At 50.4% G+C, this 18,732-nt stretch overlaps 1 protein-coding gene across 52 annotated transcripts in view; it reads right to left on the bottom strand.

The window, feature by feature from the left end:
* Positions 1 to 18,732, bottom strand: part of Mical3 (microtubule associated monooxygenase, calponin and LIM domain containing 3) — a 199,387-nt gene that overhangs the window by 75,171 nt on the left and 105,484 nt on the right. For 34 of the 52 annotated variants that reach the window (XM_087658217.1, XM_087658195.1, XM_087658196.1 and 31 more), the window contains exons 13-22: positions 17,108 to 17,304; positions 14,777 to 14,889; positions 14,623 to 14,685; positions 13,833 to 14,006; positions 12,171 to 12,254; positions 9,214 to 9,312; positions 7,479 to 7,535; positions 4,757 to 4,864; positions 2,122 to 2,229; positions 1,351 to 1,537 (exon numbers count right to left, since the gene is read on the bottom strand). In XM_087658217.1, coding sequence (XP_087514343.1) covers positions 1,351 to 1,537; positions 2,122 to 2,229; positions 4,757 to 4,864; positions 7,479 to 7,535; positions 9,214 to 9,312; positions 12,171 to 12,254; positions 13,833 to 14,006; positions 14,623 to 14,685; positions 14,777 to 14,889; positions 17,108 to 17,304 — 1,190 coding nt within the window. 52 annotated transcript variants of the gene reach the window in all.

Genomic DNA, 18,732 nt, shown 5'->3' on the forward strand with positions numbered 1-18,732 from the left:
CTAACACTTTCAAACCGTGAGGCAAAATAAATTTTTTTTTTCTTTTTTTCGGAGCTGGGGACCGAACCCAGGGCCTTGTGCTTCCTAGGCAAGTGCTCTACCACTGAGCTAAATCCCCAACCCCTAAAATTATTTTTTATGTAAGTTGATTACCTCTTGACAAACTGGCTAGAAAACAAGGGCTTTCTTCCCAGGTATACTTCAAGATAAAAGGCTATCCAAGATGACTGCAGTATCAAGGACAGTTCCAAGAGGTAGGGGTCCCACCTGCCAAACCCTCTCCTTGGAGCTCAAGGTGCTGTCCAGAGACTAAGAATGGAACCAAAAACACAGTATAGCAGATTACCTTCCTCAAATGAGCAACTCTTTCAGCTCTTGGCTGAGCAGTGGCTTTGCTAACACAGAAACAGGGCCACAAGCTGTAATGCCAAGGGTCCGCCACCTAGCTCCTGCCTTTCCTCAGCGACAGTCATGGCTGCCTGAGTCCCACTTTCAGGAGGGTCCGCATGACTGAAGTGACCTCAGCATACGACTCCATCTGCCATGTTTTCCAGTCCCTGTGCTGTCAACGTACCAACCATTGGGACATGGGCTTGGTATCATCCCTGGGAGAATTGAGCTTCCTCTCCTGCTCACCTGAGCTCCTTTATTATTTTTAAACAAATTCGACCACCCCCACGAATTCCTCAGCATCATGTGGGGATGGCCGCAGGAGCCATCATTGCCCTTGGGCATCTATTTCTGATCCCTTAAGAATCTTCAGGTGAACGGGGTTGGGGATTTAGCTCAGTGGTAGAGCACTTGCCTAGCAAGCGCAAGGCCCTGGGTTCGGTCCCCAGCTCTGGGGGAGAAAAAAAAAAAGAATCTTCAGGTGACAAGCTGGCTATTGTTTGTTGGCACACTTCTCTTCCTTCTAACTAAGGTTTCTGCAGTTAAAGCAGCAGCCCTGGGCTATGAGACGCTGACGTCGGACAGAGATTACAGAGCCTGGGTATTTCAATCCCCCCCTTAAGGCAGAAGCCTAGGCTCTATTTGCTTACTGTCAGCCATCTAAGGCAAGAAGCATGAGTTCTAGGAACCCTTGTCATGCTCCTTTTAGTCTCCAGAGTCTCATGTGAGGAAAGAAAGTGAGGGAGACTTTTACGCCACTGCTCTCAGAGTCTGGTCCCTGGAAGAATATTTTTTAGGGTCTCAGAATTTAAGAAAGGAAAAAGGCCAGAGATGGTCGAGAAAGGTTAGTATAAAGAAAACCTAACGGAAAGAGGACGGAGCGAGGCCCAAAGGTCTCTCTGGATCCTGGAGAAAGGGGCATTGCACGCGGTTGCTGCTGTGACCAGTGCACAGACTCACCGTCCTCGATATCATAGGCGTAGGCTGAGAGGCGCAGCGTGGTGGCACAGTAGTCGCACTTGAAGCAGCTGCGGTGGAAGAACTTGCCCTCAGCGCTCAGCCTCTCCATCACGTAGACGCGCTTTTGGCAGAAGTAGCACGTGTCGCTGCCCCCCAGGTTCTGCGGGAACTCTTTCTTTATGGAGCCCTGCGGGGAAGCGGGTAGAGGAGCATATCAGACTTCGTGGCCTCTCTTGGGGCCGCACAAGCCCTCTGTGGGTGAGGATGGCTCTGGTCACAGGGACACGGACCACAGGTATTGAATGACTACACGTGCTCTGTCTCCGGCTTTCCTGAGGGGCAGCTCTCGGAGTAGCTTCTCCACTCCGCAGTCCCCTCCTGAGGACCCTGAGGACAAGCCGGGGTCTAAACCTGGGATGCTCAGCGACCGTGAGAGGCTTCTGATCAAAGATCCAAGCTTTCGGAATTTTGTAACAATCAAACCGACTATTCTGCTGGAGTTCTGTTTGGGGGATAGAGTGAATATACAAATACTCAGTGTCCGTGTGCGCACATCCTCTGACTAGCGGAGGGACCATCTTTAAAGAGGAAAGTGCTTTTCCATGTTCTAATACCTTCCACAGACCTAGAAATTCAGTCATCAAAATCGAGACCAACTCAGGAAAGCTACCACGTGGCAATGCAGGTGGCTACAGAAATCAGTAAGACCCTCGGAGCAGGCTCTCCCCACAGTGCCATGGCTAGAGAGAGTGCCCCTGGAATATCTCTTACCAGTTCCTTCTTGTCTAGAAGGGTTTTGGGTTGCTCTTTCCTTTGAAGCTGATTGGCTATCTGCTCAGCCAATGAGCTCACTCCGCCCGTGTACATCTTTATATACTTCTATTGGTTGGAGATTACACAATGACCAAAACGAAGGGAAATGAGAAGGAAAAAAAAGTGAATTAAGGAGACGAAAGGAAAACAATCTTTGAGGGGTGTAAAATACACAGTGCAACCGCAAACCATGCCAACACAGTGCCCACAAGCAGAAACTGGGCAGTGAGCGAAACACTGTGCCAGGCTCCACGCTGTGGTCAGCACACGCATGAGCAGCAGTGGTGGAGACAATCTTCCACAGGGAAGAACGTGGCCCTTCATGGTTTTCTGAGAGTCCAGTTCTGGGGATAGGAGAGAGGGAGGTAGAAGACAGAAAGGAAGCCAACATGGAAGAGAAAAGGGGGCCTGCATCTTGTGTGCTCAGAGAGTCTGGGGGGCAACTTGAGGCAGTGGCAGCTAGGAGAGGATTCAATGTGCTTTGTGAAATAGCCGACTGCCTCAGGCTGAGAGAGAAACCAGGCAGGTTCTTGCAGACGTTGGTGTCCCGTGTGGACAATACCTGTGAAAAGTTCTGGCATTACTGGAGACCCCCTGCCTCATAAACCGACCCACAGTGACTGCTCCATGCAGCAAACCATCCTGAGCTCTTGGGGAAGAAGCCTCCCTGGCCATTTCCCCACTACTATCAGGCAGCAACAGGGAGTGGGTGGGCGAGTGGTGTTTGAGGGCAGAAAGGCTCATCTACCCAAATGTGGAGGCTGGATTTCTCCCAGTCTAGGTGGGACACCAAACCACAAGCTACACCCTGAAGACAGCTGCTTGTTTTTGCCCCAGGAAATCAGAAGGTTTCTGGCCCTGGAGGAATTTTTTTAGAGATGAACAACAAAAGAAGTCAAGATCCAAAGCAGAGAGTAACAGCATATATTTATAGTCTTAGCATTAGGAAGGCTAAGGCAGGAGGATTGCTATGAGTTCAAGGCTAGCTTGGACTATACAGTGAGACAGTCTAATTCTCTTCCCCAACACACAGATCACACTAATGCAACCTCCCTTTTGGCAATGGTGCAGAAACAAACAGGAGAGATGCCCATGTCTGCATGGTAAGCCACTCTGCCCTGCTCACAGAGGTCAGGCACCCTGTGGCCTGGCTTGAATTCTGTCCTGGGACTACAGTTAGTCCTGTGGGCTGTCTTTTAGAGACGTGACAGGCAAGACTGTGGGTGGAGACGATGTGAGCTACACCTCTCGTGGTGGGAAGTGAGGGAGGCTCCCAGCCAAGTGGGAGAGCTTGTCCCTAACTCAGATGCAGAACTTCAGCAGGCACAGTCACCCCAGAGATGGCATCAACCCCCTAGCAAGTGGCTTTAAGGGACAAACCTGTGACGTCTCATGTAAAAGGGCTGCCGTTCCAAGCGCCATCATGCCTAGGTTCTGTGGAGCCAACTCTGAGTCCAGGAACGCTCACACTTGAGAACATTCTCACCGGGCTCAGCTAAGGCCTGGCTGGAACTGAGCAATTGATATCATTTTCCAGCTTACCAAAAGGGACAGCCTAAGACTGGCTGGCCTCACCTGCCATCAACCCCATATATTATGTCCATCAGTAACAGAGGCAAACAAGTCTTTTAAACTAGGGACTTTGAGAAGCACATGCCTGGGGCAGGCAGGCACAGGGCAGAGGGGAACAGAAATGAGAGCCAAGCTCTCCTCTGAGAGCTTCCCTCAAAGGATCTGAAGGTCACATTTTCTTTACTCTGTAGATCAGATGACAAAGTGCCCAGTACACTGCAACCCTTGCCCTACTGTGTGCACCCAGGACCCTTCTCTTATGACTGGGGACTACCTCAGGCCTGGGGCTGCATATGCAAGGGCATTTGTCATTCAGTTCTTATGCAGACAAGCACCCCCCAGAGAGATGAGCTCAAGTTCTGTTTGTTTCTGGCTTGAAAAGCAGTGGTTTTCTTCTTCCCACTCCCAGAAGGGTCGGAGTGAAGGAGTCGCTGGGCTCACCCCACTGCACACCACTCACATGCATATGCTTCTGCACATAAGCACGCTGGCTAAGAATATGAAGCACAGACCAAGGCAACAGACTCTCCGATCCCTAGCAAATTCCTCGGAACCGGATTGAAGCCACCCGGGATAAAGCAGGTTTCATTCCACACATGATTACAAGAAACACCAAGAGTGTTGTGGGCTCACTGTTTTACTAGGAGAGTTAGTGACGGCATGGTTCAAATTCTGTAGCGCGTGATTAAGAAAATGCAGTCTTCATTCAAAGGTGGAAAATGCTGTCAATATCGGACACAGCTTAATAGTGGGTTTACTCTGACAGGCTGTGACGTGTGAAACACCCAAAGGCAGCTAGCAGCCTCTTGAACATAGGTGTCTGCGGCAGACCTCACACACACACACACACACACACACACACACACACACACACACACACACACACACACATGCACACAGAGCTTCTGAGGAGCCAGGCAAAGGCGGAGACCTCCTAGGCTCCCTCAGGTGGGTGACACCTGTGAAAGTACAGTGAGCAGAGGCTGCAGAACATGGTTTTGTCAAGTCCCGGGCATGCTACCTGTCGGAGGGAGTCAGAGGAGGGAGAGGCAGGGCGATTGGAGGAGCGGAGACTAAGGGAGAGCTCCCACTGGTCAACAAAAAATCGACGTGAAGGCTCAGGCTCTGGCTATAAAATACAAGGTGGAGAAAGAGAGCACAGTACACGTTAGAGGTCATAACAGGAACTCTGAGTTTCAGATGGTTTACTGTTTAGCTGCTGAATGTATGTGGTAAATAGAAGCAGGTCTCCCGATTCCCAGAAGCAAACCAGCTTCATCTACGGCTCCTCCCCTCTGCTTCCCGCTTGCCCGCTTGCCTGCTGGGACTGGCTCTGGAGTACACCTCAGACTATGGCCACCTGGGAAGCCTCAGGGCAACCTTGGCTTGGTGTTCCTACCAGGCTCACCCTAGGCAGCTAACACCGGCTTTCTCACAGAGCACTTGTTGACCTGTGCAGGGATTTTCCCTTGGCAGAGACATCTCGTGTCCATTCTAGTTCTAGTTCTCTCCTGACAGCGCAAAGAGCAGGACTGGGACCCTCACTGTCCTCAGCTATTGTTCCGGGCATGTCCTTGTCCTGTGGACAGTGCCCAAGGCCTTTCCCACCTCCTGATGTCAGAGCTCAGGGACGCTCCACCTACTCTAGGTGTTCAGCACGAGTGTTCTGCTTGCTAAGGAGCCAGATAAATGGAGGGCACGATCCGGGGACCAGATCTGAATGCCCCTTGCCTTCCTGAGACTGGCCTCAGCCGGTGCAGCAAGAGTAGGCAGGATCTTCCTCAGCGCAGGCCCATGTAGCCAGCAACTCTGACTTAGGGGAGAATGAGGTAACAGACATCTTTAGTTTTCCCACCACACTCTGGATACGGTCTTTACAAGGTGGGAGGGATAGGCGCTGCCCAGGCTCTAAGGAGAGCTGCTGCACCCCCCACTTTAGTTGACAGTTGTGTCACGGCAGTGACAAGGCAGCATGGCGGGTATCTGGGGGTTCCCTACCCTCTGCTCCAGGTGTCCAGGCCCTGTGTACAGAGCTTGGATGGTGTCAGTCATTTGAACCCAGTACAAGGAGCGACTGTCTCTGTAGATGAGTACCATTCATCAAGAGCATCGAGAGCTCGCAGTGTGGGGAGCGAGTGAAGGAGAGCTACAGAGAGTGAGTGCGTGCACAGGTGGGGCTGTGGAGTGGGGGGGAAGTCCTGGAAAAGAAGGGAGTAGTGCCCCCAGTATCTAGCCTGAGCCCCACACTGAGGATCTATACTCACCAACTCCTGGGAAAAAAAATTAAAAGCCCCCACATGCCAGACCGTCGTTTAGGCACCTACTGTCCCGCTGGACATCTACTGTCCCCGCTGGGCACCTACTCTCCCACAGTACACTGGGCACCGGTGTCCTGGATCTCAGTTTCCTGCCAAGCTTCCTTTCACTCAGCATACATCCTCACTTCCTTTTCAGCTGTTGCTTATTAAAAACCATCAAGACCTCATTAAGTAAGCATGCATCCTTCAGAATGCAGGGCACTATTCTGCTCTCCTGCTTATGATGGGACTATGGCAGGATCTGGGAAGGAGAAGGAAGGAGGGTACACAGAATCGACACCAACTCCCCTACTGAAGGGCAGTAAACAGGTGAGCTGGTGACAGGGAGGGGCAGAGGCCAGCCACCTCCGTCTCAATTCCACCGCCCTTCTTAACCCTGTCCTGGGTAGTTTCCTTCAAGGGAAGAGAAGATGGCACTACTGCCAGTTTCCTAGTGGACCTGAGGTGTGTCCCAGCTTGCTGCCTGGTTCTCAGCGCAGTTCTCAGAGAGCAAAGGCAGGAGGAAGGCAGCTGTGAAATCACCAGGAGCTGTGAGATATCAGCTCACTGCAGATCCTTAAGGACAGGACCAAGGCAAAAAGCTTCACAAAATAGGTGGGCTAGGGGCTTCATCACCACATTCATTAAGAAATAAAAAAAGGAATGATAGCCCATTTTAGTCAGTGACATCTCTACAGTTCTCAGAAAAGATCAGCTGTAGCTTTTCATTATGCTCCCATCCATCCTGCCATCGACTGCTTTTCCATCCATCCATCCATCCATCCATCCATCCATTCACCCACCCATTCATCCACTCATCCATCACCCACCTACCTACTCAGCCACCCATCCACCCACCCATCTTCCCATCCATCCACCCACCCACCCATCCATCCACCCACCCACCCACCCACCCATCCATCCATCCATCCATCCATCCATCCATCCACCCACCCACCCTGCCACTGGCTGTTTTTCCTCATCTTCCTATCTGACTTCTTCCCCAAACCCTGGCAAGAGCCTCAGTTCTTCTTAGTATCTCTATTTCAAGAGCTAAGGTTCTCACATCCATTGCCTGTCTGTCCTGAGGCTCCCCTCTCCCAGTTCTCCCGGATTACTAATGCCTTTTTGGCTACCCTTGCCTAATTTGGGGGAAGAAGTGATTTCTTGGAACGGGAAAAGAGAACAAAACTGGGAAGTCTTAATGGCCCATTGCAACAACGAAAGCATCAGGGTTAGCATCCAATCTGAATGCTTTGCAGATGGACATTCTGCAGTTAATGCTATCGCATGGGACAACACTATTAGCAGAGTTCTGGCTGAGTGATAAGTGCGTAGAAAGCTAGGAGAAGGGACTCTTCTCCATGCTCCCTTCCCCTGCCCCACCACACAGCGTGCCCCATTGGTCGGCTCTCAGCATCCCATGCCACAGGCTCATGCTTTTACCCTCTCGTGGTGGGGATTCTGCTTGCCACGGCTGTCAGCATGAACATTCCTGTACATCTGTTGGCAACAAAATAAAAACTTAAGCTCCGTCCGAACTCTCTTTGGACCTACTCAGCAACAGCGGGAGATTTAGGCAAGAATCCAGGGTTCGCGTTTATGTATATCCCCAGCCCCAGACTTCCCTACCCAACTCTCCACCAGTACCAAATTCCACGATCTGAGACAATTTTCCTTATGGCCTTTCTGCCCACCTGCCTCCAAGGAGGCCCCCTACACAGACCAAGAACGACAGTTAGTACAAAGGTGGAACAAATGTGTGTTTCACACAGTGCCGTAAGATCGGAGGCGTGCAGTGTGAGGCTTAGGGGAGGCGGGTTGGCAGGGAAGCTTCCACAGCAAGAAAGGTCAGGAGATGGAAACCGGATGAACAAAGAACTGTTACAGAGCCCAGAGGAGACTCTAGGGTGGGGAGAAGGCCCTACATAGGAACACGGGAGTTCCTATGGGAGAGATTCATGGAGACTGTTGGCACTCTGAGTTAATAGAGGATCATGGGAAACTCTAGGACAGGCATGAGGCTGCCTCAGTGAACTGAGGTGGCAACCGTGGGAGCAGGAGAACCACACTATTCACTAAAGCTAACTTGGACGCCCTCATCCAGTGCCACTGCTACGCTGCCACAGGCAACGCGAGCCCACTTCCAGACGTCTCATGGTGCCCACTCTGTTCAGGGCCATTGCTTACCTGTGGTCTTGCACAACTCCTCGGCCTCTCCACCCTATGCCTCAGACTGTAAAGTGGAGAAAATGGTGGGTTCTGCCCCACAGTTACTGTGAGAACTGACTGAGAGACTGAGGGGCAGAACAAATGCTCTAACTGTGAGCCTTTATTTAGAGGAGGCACTGGATCCTCCCGATGGCCAGCAAGGCTCAGCTCTTAGGCCCAGGGGAGGGAGGAAGGCCCGTAAAATCAGATGCATCGTTAGTGGTCACATTTGAGGTAGGCTACCTTCATTATGAGAATATCCTTTCACAGATCCTGCCCTCAGAAGTGTTTTTTTTTTTTTTTTTTAATTTTATAGGGTTTCAGCTCAAAGGTCAGCAAGCCATTCTGTGTGCACACGGCATAGGTGTGTCCACCTTAAACGTGTGATTGAATGGTCAACAGGCACATGTGGCTGATGGCTCTCAAATTCGGTTCTTCAACCATCTGCCAGGAGTGCGAATGGGTGTCTGGGTCGGTTAGAAGAAACAGTAGTAGCCAGAGGGCAGGCTGTCAGTGTCAGGAGGAACCAAACCCATGCAGGGAGGCCACTTGAAGCTTTCTTATGCGTATCTTAACTGTACTGCATAAGACAGCGAAAGAAACGTGGCTACTTTAAGTGGGGTCCTATAAAAATGTGTGCCTCTTGTAACTTACGGCTACTTTAAGTGGGGTCCTATAAAAATGTGTGCCTCTTGTAACTTATGGATGATGGCTCTGAGATGAATATAGTTTATGCTTTGGTTTGTGGCTCTCCTCCCATGATAGGGACTAGACCAGAACATGCAGAACATGCACCTAGGCCCCAAGAGGAATTGTTCACTTGTAGCAATGAAGGCTGGTTTTTTGCTACAAGTCATCTTTTAAAAACTTGTCTCCACAAAGAGGGATTACTGAGATGGTCCCTACGTTCATAGTGCAGGACAGACAGGACAGACGGGACAGACAGGACACAGAGCATGCAGAGGATCACCTGCTGGCCACTGCGCGCCCGGCAGGAAGGTGGAGTAGGGGGAGGAGAGAGAGTGATCACTTTTTTGGGGCAGGTCCGAGAGCGCTCCTTTTCCTGTCGCTTTTACACCAACAGACACAAACAGAAAGAACACCGTTGAAACGGCCTGGGTGGAGACTGGGAGGGATGAGGAGCATTGATTTGCATATTTGCGAAGCATCCCAAGAGGCTCCTTCCTCGACCCCCTCCATAGCACCTAACTGTGTTCAGGGTGAGTTTCTTGTTTCTCATCTTGGACCAGAGCCTCAAGCAAAGGTGGCCTAGGTAACTAAACAGCTGGGGGAACCTTGGTGTAGTGCTCTGTTATGTTAAGGATCCAGGGTTTTACCAGGGAAGATGGGCACCCACATGTGGGCCTGGAAAAGGGAGATGACCCCCATGGGACATCGCATGACATACGCACACCAGGTCACACTGCAGCAAAGTGCGTTCCCACCGAGCCTCCTGTGGCCACATTTCCATCAACGCCTCAATTTCTTAAGCCCCTCACTCACATTCAACAGTCCTAAAAACTACAAAGAGTTGCCAGGAAACAGGGTTCTACAAATTAACCACAAGCTCATCCTTCATCCTGCCTGGACCACACATGCCCTTCTCCGAGGATTAGTCCATGGTTCTCAGAGATACATCCCGGTATTTGAGAAACAGCCACACATTGCTCTGGGCCTCTCTGGTACTTTCCAGGAGATTCTCAGCTTCCTGTACAGACTACAGTACAGGGTGGGGTGGGGAGGTTTGGCAGCTGTAAGGTCAGAAAAACATCTCCACTGTGTGTTCCCACCTCGAAGGACAATCTGCTTCCAAAGCGAGGCTGGTCCCTGTGCCATCTGACAGCAGGATATACTTCTGAGATCAAAAGGAAAGGGAGGGCAAAGGGCGAGCTGCAGTGTTTATGCTGGAAAGAGCAGCTCAAAGCCACTGCGAGCAGAGCTGTTGTCCATTTCCCTCCTTCTACACGATGACCTAAGTCGGAACAGGTTCTCATGCCAACTCTGCCAAGGAATGCCGTGCTTGCCACACCTCCTGCCTCAGTAGAGAACCACTTCAAGAGACACACAGTGAGTCACAGTGAGGTTCTGCCTATTGGAGATGAGTGGCCAGCCAGCGGTGGCCCAGGCACCTCCCGCCCTGAGTCCCTGTTCTCTGGAGTGTCTGAACACATCTCTAGCTTTCAGGAGATAGCCACATCTAGAGGACCAAACTAGAGGACCAAGTTGGCATTGTGAACGATGAATGTAAATATTCCACATTCCACGGGGACAGAATGTGACGTACAGTGTGTCAGTGTCACTTCTGTTGACACTTAAGTGTAATTCATGACTCAATGTAGTCTAAAGGACTTAAAGATCTAAAGTGTCTTCATTGCTCCCGGTCACCAAGGCTCAGGCCTGCCCAAGGCTCTTTCTAACTAATCTTTCATTCCAACCTGTTGCTCACTGATGGTGAAGTAAAGGAGGCGGATGGCAAGCCCAAGAGGCAGGAACAGCAAAGAGCAGACCCTGCAGGGGACCTGGCACAATGCTATGGGCTACCGAGGCTCCATGAGGGGCTGTGTAGAGCCAGGTGCCTTTCAGGCTGCCAGGGTGGTCTTCACCAAGACAGAGGCCAAGACCCAGCAGCAGACACTGAGTCACATTCACTGCCCTCCTTCTCAGCAAAACCAACAAAGCTGCACCAGCCCAGACCGCACACAGCCACTCATGTCCCCACTCACAGGTGACACCAGACCTTCCTGTCCTGTTCTGTTCTAATCTCAGGTCTTTTCCAGGAAGGATAAGACTTTACAATTCCGAACTCTGCGTTAGAATTCACCTATTCCCTTTCCATCAAGACTTCAAGCAAAAGACAAAAAAAGTTAGAATGCAAACAAATTCTTGATGACACTCTTCAGAAGGCCTCCCTCGGAAGAGGCAGGAGGTTTACCTTCTGTTGTGAGTTTGCGCACTGCCCCAGCATTTTCCTTCTTCCTCCCTGGGCCCTGCCTTCCACGTGGAGTATTATGAGGTTAGAAAGAGGCATTTTCTTCAAAATGCGATTTCAGTATGAGTCAAGTCAGTGTTCCTAAGCACTTCCCAGCAGTAGAGCTGGTGAGGTTGGCCAAGAGAGAGACTAACAGAACCCAGGATCAGCTCACCTCACCGCAGTTCCCTATCTGAGTGAGGTGACACCTGTTACTCGGAGACTCATCCAGCATCTCCCCACACCCAGCAATAAAGTGCTCAACTGTGATGCCAGGGAGCAAACTGCAAATGCTTCCCTCCGACTGACCAGCCTTCCCTTCTGCCCACAGCGTGAGCCCTTCCTCTTCCTGACTGTCATGATTAGCAGTTTTCCATGAGTCCTGAGAAGGGGTGTTTTGTTTGTTTTGGGATGGTACTAAGGATCGAGCCCATGGTCTTAAGAGGCTAGGCAAATGCTCTACCACACAGATCCCAAGGCCCTCGCCTAAAGATGTGGAATCCTAAGGAAGGTGGGGAACCACCCAGGAAGACTTCATACAGGGGTGAAAGGAACACAGGCATAGCTCTGACTGGTTTCACAGAGTATCTCCTGCTTCAAACCAAAATCCTTGATTCCCCGGTTCTCACAAAGGACAAAGGTCACCAGGAGATGAGCTACTAAAAAGCCAGTTTGGGAGCAAAGGCCCAAGAGCTCAAGTGGCATATCTTGACGAGCTCCCACACCATTCTAGCTCTTTTCAATACCAAGTCAACAGCCTTCCTAGACCTCCTCAAATCCCAGGGAGTTAACTCGATCACGGAATCAGACCAACGCCGTCCGTCGAATGTTTCCCAAAGTGACTATTCTTAAGTCCAGTGCCCTCCTGCCTTGGTGAGCTAGGCTTTCAGGTGAGCCTGGAGCAGGGATGGGGTGCGAGGCCAGTGGCAGCCCATTCTAGACCCCAGCAATTCCTTTACCTGTTTCCACTGGGGGATGCGAGCAGGGCGACCCTGCTCTGGCAGACACCAGGATGGCCGGCTGACCCCACGCTCTTGTGTTGACTATGACACACACAGGCCACGTGTGAGTGGGGGGCAGGACATGGAGGCAAAACAAAATAAAATACATTAAGGTAGAAGACACAGAAAGGTACCTGTGGAGGACAGACACACATCTATAAACTGCAAAGAGGTGGGCAGGTTAAGTCAACTCTTATGAAGTTACATGAATAAAGGGAAGACAGTGGCATCCCCTGACCAAAGGCAAGTGCGGAAAAAGGGAAGGGGAAAGGGGGCAGTCAACACGCTGTGGCTCCTCTTGTCACACTTTTCCCAGCCTGAATTCTCTGGGGTCTAGACTGCTATCTGATGTGGGAAACTAATCCCTCACAAATGATGAAAGCAACCTTTCACTGGAGGGCACTATGGCCTCCTGAGGTGGGGCCTGCAGAGTCTGCAGCAACCTCTACTGCTCCAGGGTAAGCTACCACCCCTGCTGTGACACAAAGGGAAAGGCAGGGGTGGAGACATTAACCCAAATTCAGGTGTGAGAAGCCAAGGCAGGGCTGCTGCCTGCCCCACTGGAGCTATGGTCTGCACACAGAGAAGATGAAGGGAGAGACTGAGCCCGGCCTCCCCATGCCCTTTCAGGTGATCAGGGTGCACAGTTAACACACTTCGAGACTTTGAAAATGCTAGGCCCTTCTCTTTAGAGAAGTTTAGTGACTTCTGCGGAGCCAAGGCAGGACAAGACGTGTGTGGCCACTCCAGGCCAGGTGCTGCTGGACTCTCACTGTGCTTAAGGAGAGCACCTTAGGGGTTCACACGCCTGGGAAGAATCTTAGCTCTAGGAGCATGCTCGTCCAAGACTGTGCATGGTTGTATCTCATCAAGGACGAGAAGCAACTAAAACATCCACCACAGCTAGAGAGATGGAGAAGAGCACAGTGCGCACACACTGTGAAGATGTCTGTGAGCTGAGAAGACACCCGGGTAAGCCACCATCAAAGAACAAAAGGCAGAAAAGGAAGTGTATCCCCAGAGTGGTCTCTGCCATGAAAACGAGAATGTCCGCAGAAAATTTCCAGAAAGAAAGGAGGCAAAATGAACAGATTATAGACGCCTTAGTCACCTCAACTGCGGTTTCCAGATCTCCTCCAATCACCCATGTTCCTTTTCTTTTCTTGAGATGGCATATCATGATGTAGGCCAAGCTGGCTTTGAACCCACAATCTTCTCACCTCAGCTCCCCAAGCACTGTTTTCACACTACCATGCCAGCTACATGCTTCTTTTGTAACTCAAGTATGTGAGTGAACATATATACATGTATATACATATACATACACACATATACACACATATATATGTATATGTGTGTGTGTGTGTATGTGTGTGTGTGTGTTTGTGTGTGTGTGTGTTTATAGTCATCCATAGAAATACGCATCAGATCTCTCTACTGATTTTGGTCACAGATTCCTTGAACTTGAGGTGAAGCTAATGCAGCTGTGATTGTGTAAGATTCAGACAAGAGCGACTCCGGCCCAGGAGTCTGGGGTCTGTGGCATGACGCATCTCACTGCACTGACTGACAGTCTTTCCTGTGCGATGTGCCCATTGGGGAGCTGAGCTTAGGGCTTACCTGTCTCCTCACGCCAGTGGACTGAGCAGGCGCATTCTCTTCGAACTTGGCCAGCAGCTGGGTTGCCATAAACTTTACTTTGTTCTGGTTTCCGATGGCAGCATCCATCCGCCTGTCCGTCAGGGTGCTCACCAGGGTAGGCCTTTCTCCTTTATAGCTCCGGGGAGGCTCCTCCTGCCCAGTAGAAAGCACCCAAGAATCAGGATGGGTCACAGGGAACCTCTGACGATCTCCTCTCAGTGTGTGTGCACGGCGGCTTCAAGTTGTTTGAACAGCACCCTACACAGTTCTGACGTGAAGAGTTTGCAAGATCCTTAGGACGCGGGGCACCAGTGCGGCACACGGACCTGTGCTGGTACCACCGATCTCAGTGGAGCCACCGTGCACTGCCAAATGTGTGATTCTATGAAGAGAAAGACTGAGCACACATGCATGCCTGTTCCTTGCTACTTTCTGGAAAATACAATGAAGGCAAAACCACGCAGAGACTCTCCTAAGAGATGGTTATGCAAAGCTCTGGCAATAGTGACTTCAGAATTAATAATTTACACCAGGTGGCCAAAGAGACAGCTCTGTGGTCAGAAGCACTTACTGCTCATACGGAGGACCCAGGTTCGATCCCCAGAACCCACAGGAGACAGCTCACAGCCACCTGTAATTCTAGTTCCAGGGGATCCAATGTCCTCTGGCCTCCCCAGGTAGCTGCACATATATGGTGCACATAAACTCACACAGGCACACAAACGTACACATAAACAAACAAACAAACCAAAGTCACGATGAATCTCACCTCCTCTGATTGACTGGTTTTTCTCCTCTTTCCAGCCCCATCTGAATCCTTTTCCTTTTTATCCTGCACCAAGAGAAGATGCAGACATTAGCCTGGTTACCTTCCTTGGCCATTAGCTCTGATGCCACTGTTAATGTGACTAGCGTACACATACCTTGGGTGACCGCTTCCGAGAGATGGTCTGTCCGAGCTTGCTCAGGAAGGAGATGGGGGATTTGGTGCTGGCTATCAGGACAGCTTTTTCCTCTGCGTTCAGGTCCAGGGTGTCTGTAAACAGGAGAGAACAATGTTTACTTAGGACAGTGCCACAAAGGCCTGACCAGATCCATGCTCCCTTACAGGAAGCTCACGGCTCTCTAATGGGTTACCAACAAGGATAGAGCATGTGCCTCCTAAGGAAGCAGCACAGAGGGGCACACTTAGGTCTAAACACTTTCTTTTCATCCACACACACAAAACCAGTGCCACTCCTTACACTTCAGGGGCAGCAGCCCACATTTCTGTTTGTAAAGGATGGACTCTGCCTGTGGCCCTCATAGCAGATTGCTCAAGTGAAATCTTGCTGAAGACAACTTCAGGCTGGGGTGGAGGGTTAAGAGGTACAAGACACGGGGCTGCCAGTCTGGGGGACAGCAGAGGCCATCTTAGTTGTATCTGAAGAGAGGCTCTCAATGAATAGGGCTACTTGTGGTTCAGGGTTTGTGTTGTAAGAAATGCATATCCAGTTAGGAAAAGACACAGGTGCCTATAAAGGTGTATGGGCTTGAAGACACTGGGGGGAGGACAGCACAATTAACCATGGATTCTAACTTCCATCATCATCATCATCATCATCATCATCATCATCATCATCACCACCACCACCACCACCACCACATCTGGGGGAGGGGCACACATGCCTCCAACCTGCATGGTAGTCAGAGGACAACTCTGTAAAGTCAGTTTTCTCCTGCCTTTCTGTGGAGTCGAGGGATTGAACTCCGGTTGTCTGAGTTCGTACTGTCTGCTGGTAGACACCTTTACCCACTGAGCTGGCTCGCTGGCTGGTGTTCTAATATTTATACGAGGAGCAGTAGCAATCTTGAGTCTAGTAATTGGAAATGATAATGAACCATGAACATTTATTTGGTGCTCACCTGGCATTCTTAGTATAACACAGTATTATTATAGTCACCGCTCTCTTTTTACACAGGGAGACTGAACTGTAAAGAAATTTAAGAGACTGCCCAAGGTGGGACACATGGAAATGCTGGACCAAAACCCAGGTCAGTCGCCGTGGCCAAGACTTTGAAGCACAATGTTTGGCCATAAGTGGTGTCCTAGGTAGCTTTCATAACGCAGGGTGATCTGAGAGGAAAGCCTGGATTGAGTAACTGCTTAGGTTAAACTGGGCTGGGGGGAGGGGCTGCCGTCTGATTATTAATGGATGCAGGAGGACCCGGCCCACTGTGGTGGCACCATCCCTAGACAGGTGGCCCTGGGCTGTGTAAGAAAGCTGTGAGCAAATGACTAGAGAGTAAAGCAGCAAACTGCGTCTCTCTGTAGTTCCTGTCTTCAGGTTCCTGACTGAGTTCCCACCCGACTTCCCTTAATGATGGACAGTGACCTAGAAGTGTAAGCCAAGTGAACCCTTTCCTCCTCTGGGCTGCTTTCAGCCACAGTTGTTATCACAGCAACAGGAAAGGAAACCAGAGCAGGTTGCAACAGAAAAACTTTCTGGAGCCCTACTGAGTGTTGGCTGAGGTAGCGGGATAAAGACCAAGAATATATTTCTGGGAATCTCTAAGAGGGAAAAGTTGCAAGGAAAGCAAGAGGAGAAGAGAGCCCAACAAAGCACAGAATCAAAGCAGCAGCGAAGGAGAGGGAGAAGACATCACTCAGGGCACTGGCAAGAGGGACGCCAAGTCTACGACACGAGAAACAGAGGCCCAGGGATGTGGCTCAGTTCTAAGGAGTCTGCCGGATATTCATGAGACCCTAGGAACAACCACATACATACACACATGTACACACACACACACACATACATACCCACATGTACATACACACACATACATGCATACACATGCACACACATGTACACATACATACACAAATGCATTATACATGCACATACATGCACGCACGCACTCCATAACAGAAAAATAAAGAGGTAAGAAATGAGAAAAGATCTTGGACTGGGAAGAGTCTTTGCAAGACACAGGACAGTTTGGGCAGAATACGACAAGAGAAGCAGTATTACAATATACAAGTCCAACAGCAGCCCCTTTTGCAGAGGGATGAGTCTGAGAGAGGCTGGGGGAAGGTGCTGAGAGTTGAGGAAAAAAGCTTTAGCCAGACTGGCTTTGCATACTCATAGAGTGAGAAAGACTTTAAAAACAGACCATGGTTAAGAACCCACAGCTGAGAAGGATCCTGTGAAGTAAGGCTCTAGAGACGTCCCTGCTATGCAGGAGGAGGCCAGGACCCCGACCCCTGAGCTCACCGCTGGAGGAGAGCGAGTCCTTGAACATCTCGTAGAACTGCGTGAGGTACATCACCATGGACAACTTGTCCGGCTCCCCCACCGAAGCCATCTCCTTGCCCGTCATGATGGGAGAAATACCCAGTTCCTTCTCAGCGATGTCAAAGGCCAGCTGGTTATTCTGCTCCACGTTTTGCTCATCCAAAGAGTCAAAGTCTCTGAGAAATAGGACAAGAAAGAAAGAAAAAGATCAAATTGAGCTAACTGTCCTCAAACCATAACACAGTACCCCGTGCCATTACCGTCTCAGTCCTGGGCTAAGGTCCAAGGAGTCCAGCATCATCCCTGGATCGGAGGACAGATCAGCCTGCCTGGACTCCACTCTTCCTCCTGACTAAGGAAATGCACAACCCCTTTGGGGGGAATGACTATAGCTCTACTTTGCAAGTAAGAACGGAGGTGGGGGTAGGGGGGTACAGAGAAGATGTGGGGGGTGGAGAATCCTGCATCTTCCAGGGACACCAACTCTTACTATAACGTGAGCTCAGGACAGTAACTCCCTTAATATGTGTTCGCGCACGCCTGTCCACAAACACAACAGAAACTAATGTCTGAGAGTGTCGTGACCCTGACTGGGGAGAGTCCTCTATGTCCTGGGACTGTCACTTGTCCCAACAGTTCTGGTACAGTTTACTCAGCTTTCTCCTGCTGTGGGGAAATTCTAAAACCTTCCCCAAAGGTTTTCCCACTGCTCAATCCCCTGAGCTTTCCCAACCATCTCCACTAATAAACCCCTCCCCCAGGTTTTAAGCCTTTGCTACTGAGGAAGGTTTCCCCTCAGCTGACTTCACACTGTCCTGGCAGCTCTTAGTTTGTGCTAACCTACTGACCTCAGGGAATTTTTTTTTCCATTTAAAACAAATTACTTTTCTCTGAGAGTAAGCCTATTAAAGCACGAACATTCATCCTGAATACAGTTCCGAGGGTGCGAGTGACCCGCTGAGGGCTTTCTGACCTCTCCTCAAGCTTTCTTCAGGCCACACTTGGGTGTTCCAGTGGGACCCTCAACTCCACCCCACCCGCCCACCTCACTACAATTCCTTGCCTTCCCTTTGAGACAGAACTGATTTATAGCACGTGCGCACACACACACACACACACACACACACACACACACACACACACCTCAGCTTTAGAAACACTGTCTTGCCACTCGGTTTTTCTCCTTCCTCAGCCTTCCCCAGTGCGAATCACAAAATGTGACACTTTCATTTACTCGTTTTCCAACTTCTGGGTGTGCATCAGAGTCCTTTACACCAAATATTTCCCCGTCCTTTTAATTTTGCCTGGGGATCAAACCCAAAGCCTGGTCCGCTAGGCAAGGGCTGCACTGGCACCTCTCCATATTTACTTATCCTTTCTAGAAGACAGTTTCAATCTGAGACTCTTAACTCTCCTGCTTAATTAACCCTCTCAGCGCTGGGATCACAGGCTGGCCTGGCTATGGCTGTTTTGGGTGGTACTAGGGGATCAAGCTTAGGGCCTACACATGGTCCTCACTGTCAATCTACAGCACACAAGGCTGGTTTTACTAGCTCTTGCATCATTCGCTTGCTAACCTCACAAAACAGGGGCTATGACTTTTA

Source organism: Rattus norvegicus, chromosome 4 (genome assembly GCF_021556685.1).
Source record: "Rattus norvegicus strain SHRSP/BbbUtx chromosome 4, alternate assembly SHRSP_T2T, whole genome shotgun sequence".
Classification (NCBI taxonomy): Eukaryota; Metazoa; Chordata; class Mammalia; order Rodentia; family Muridae; genus Rattus; species Rattus norvegicus.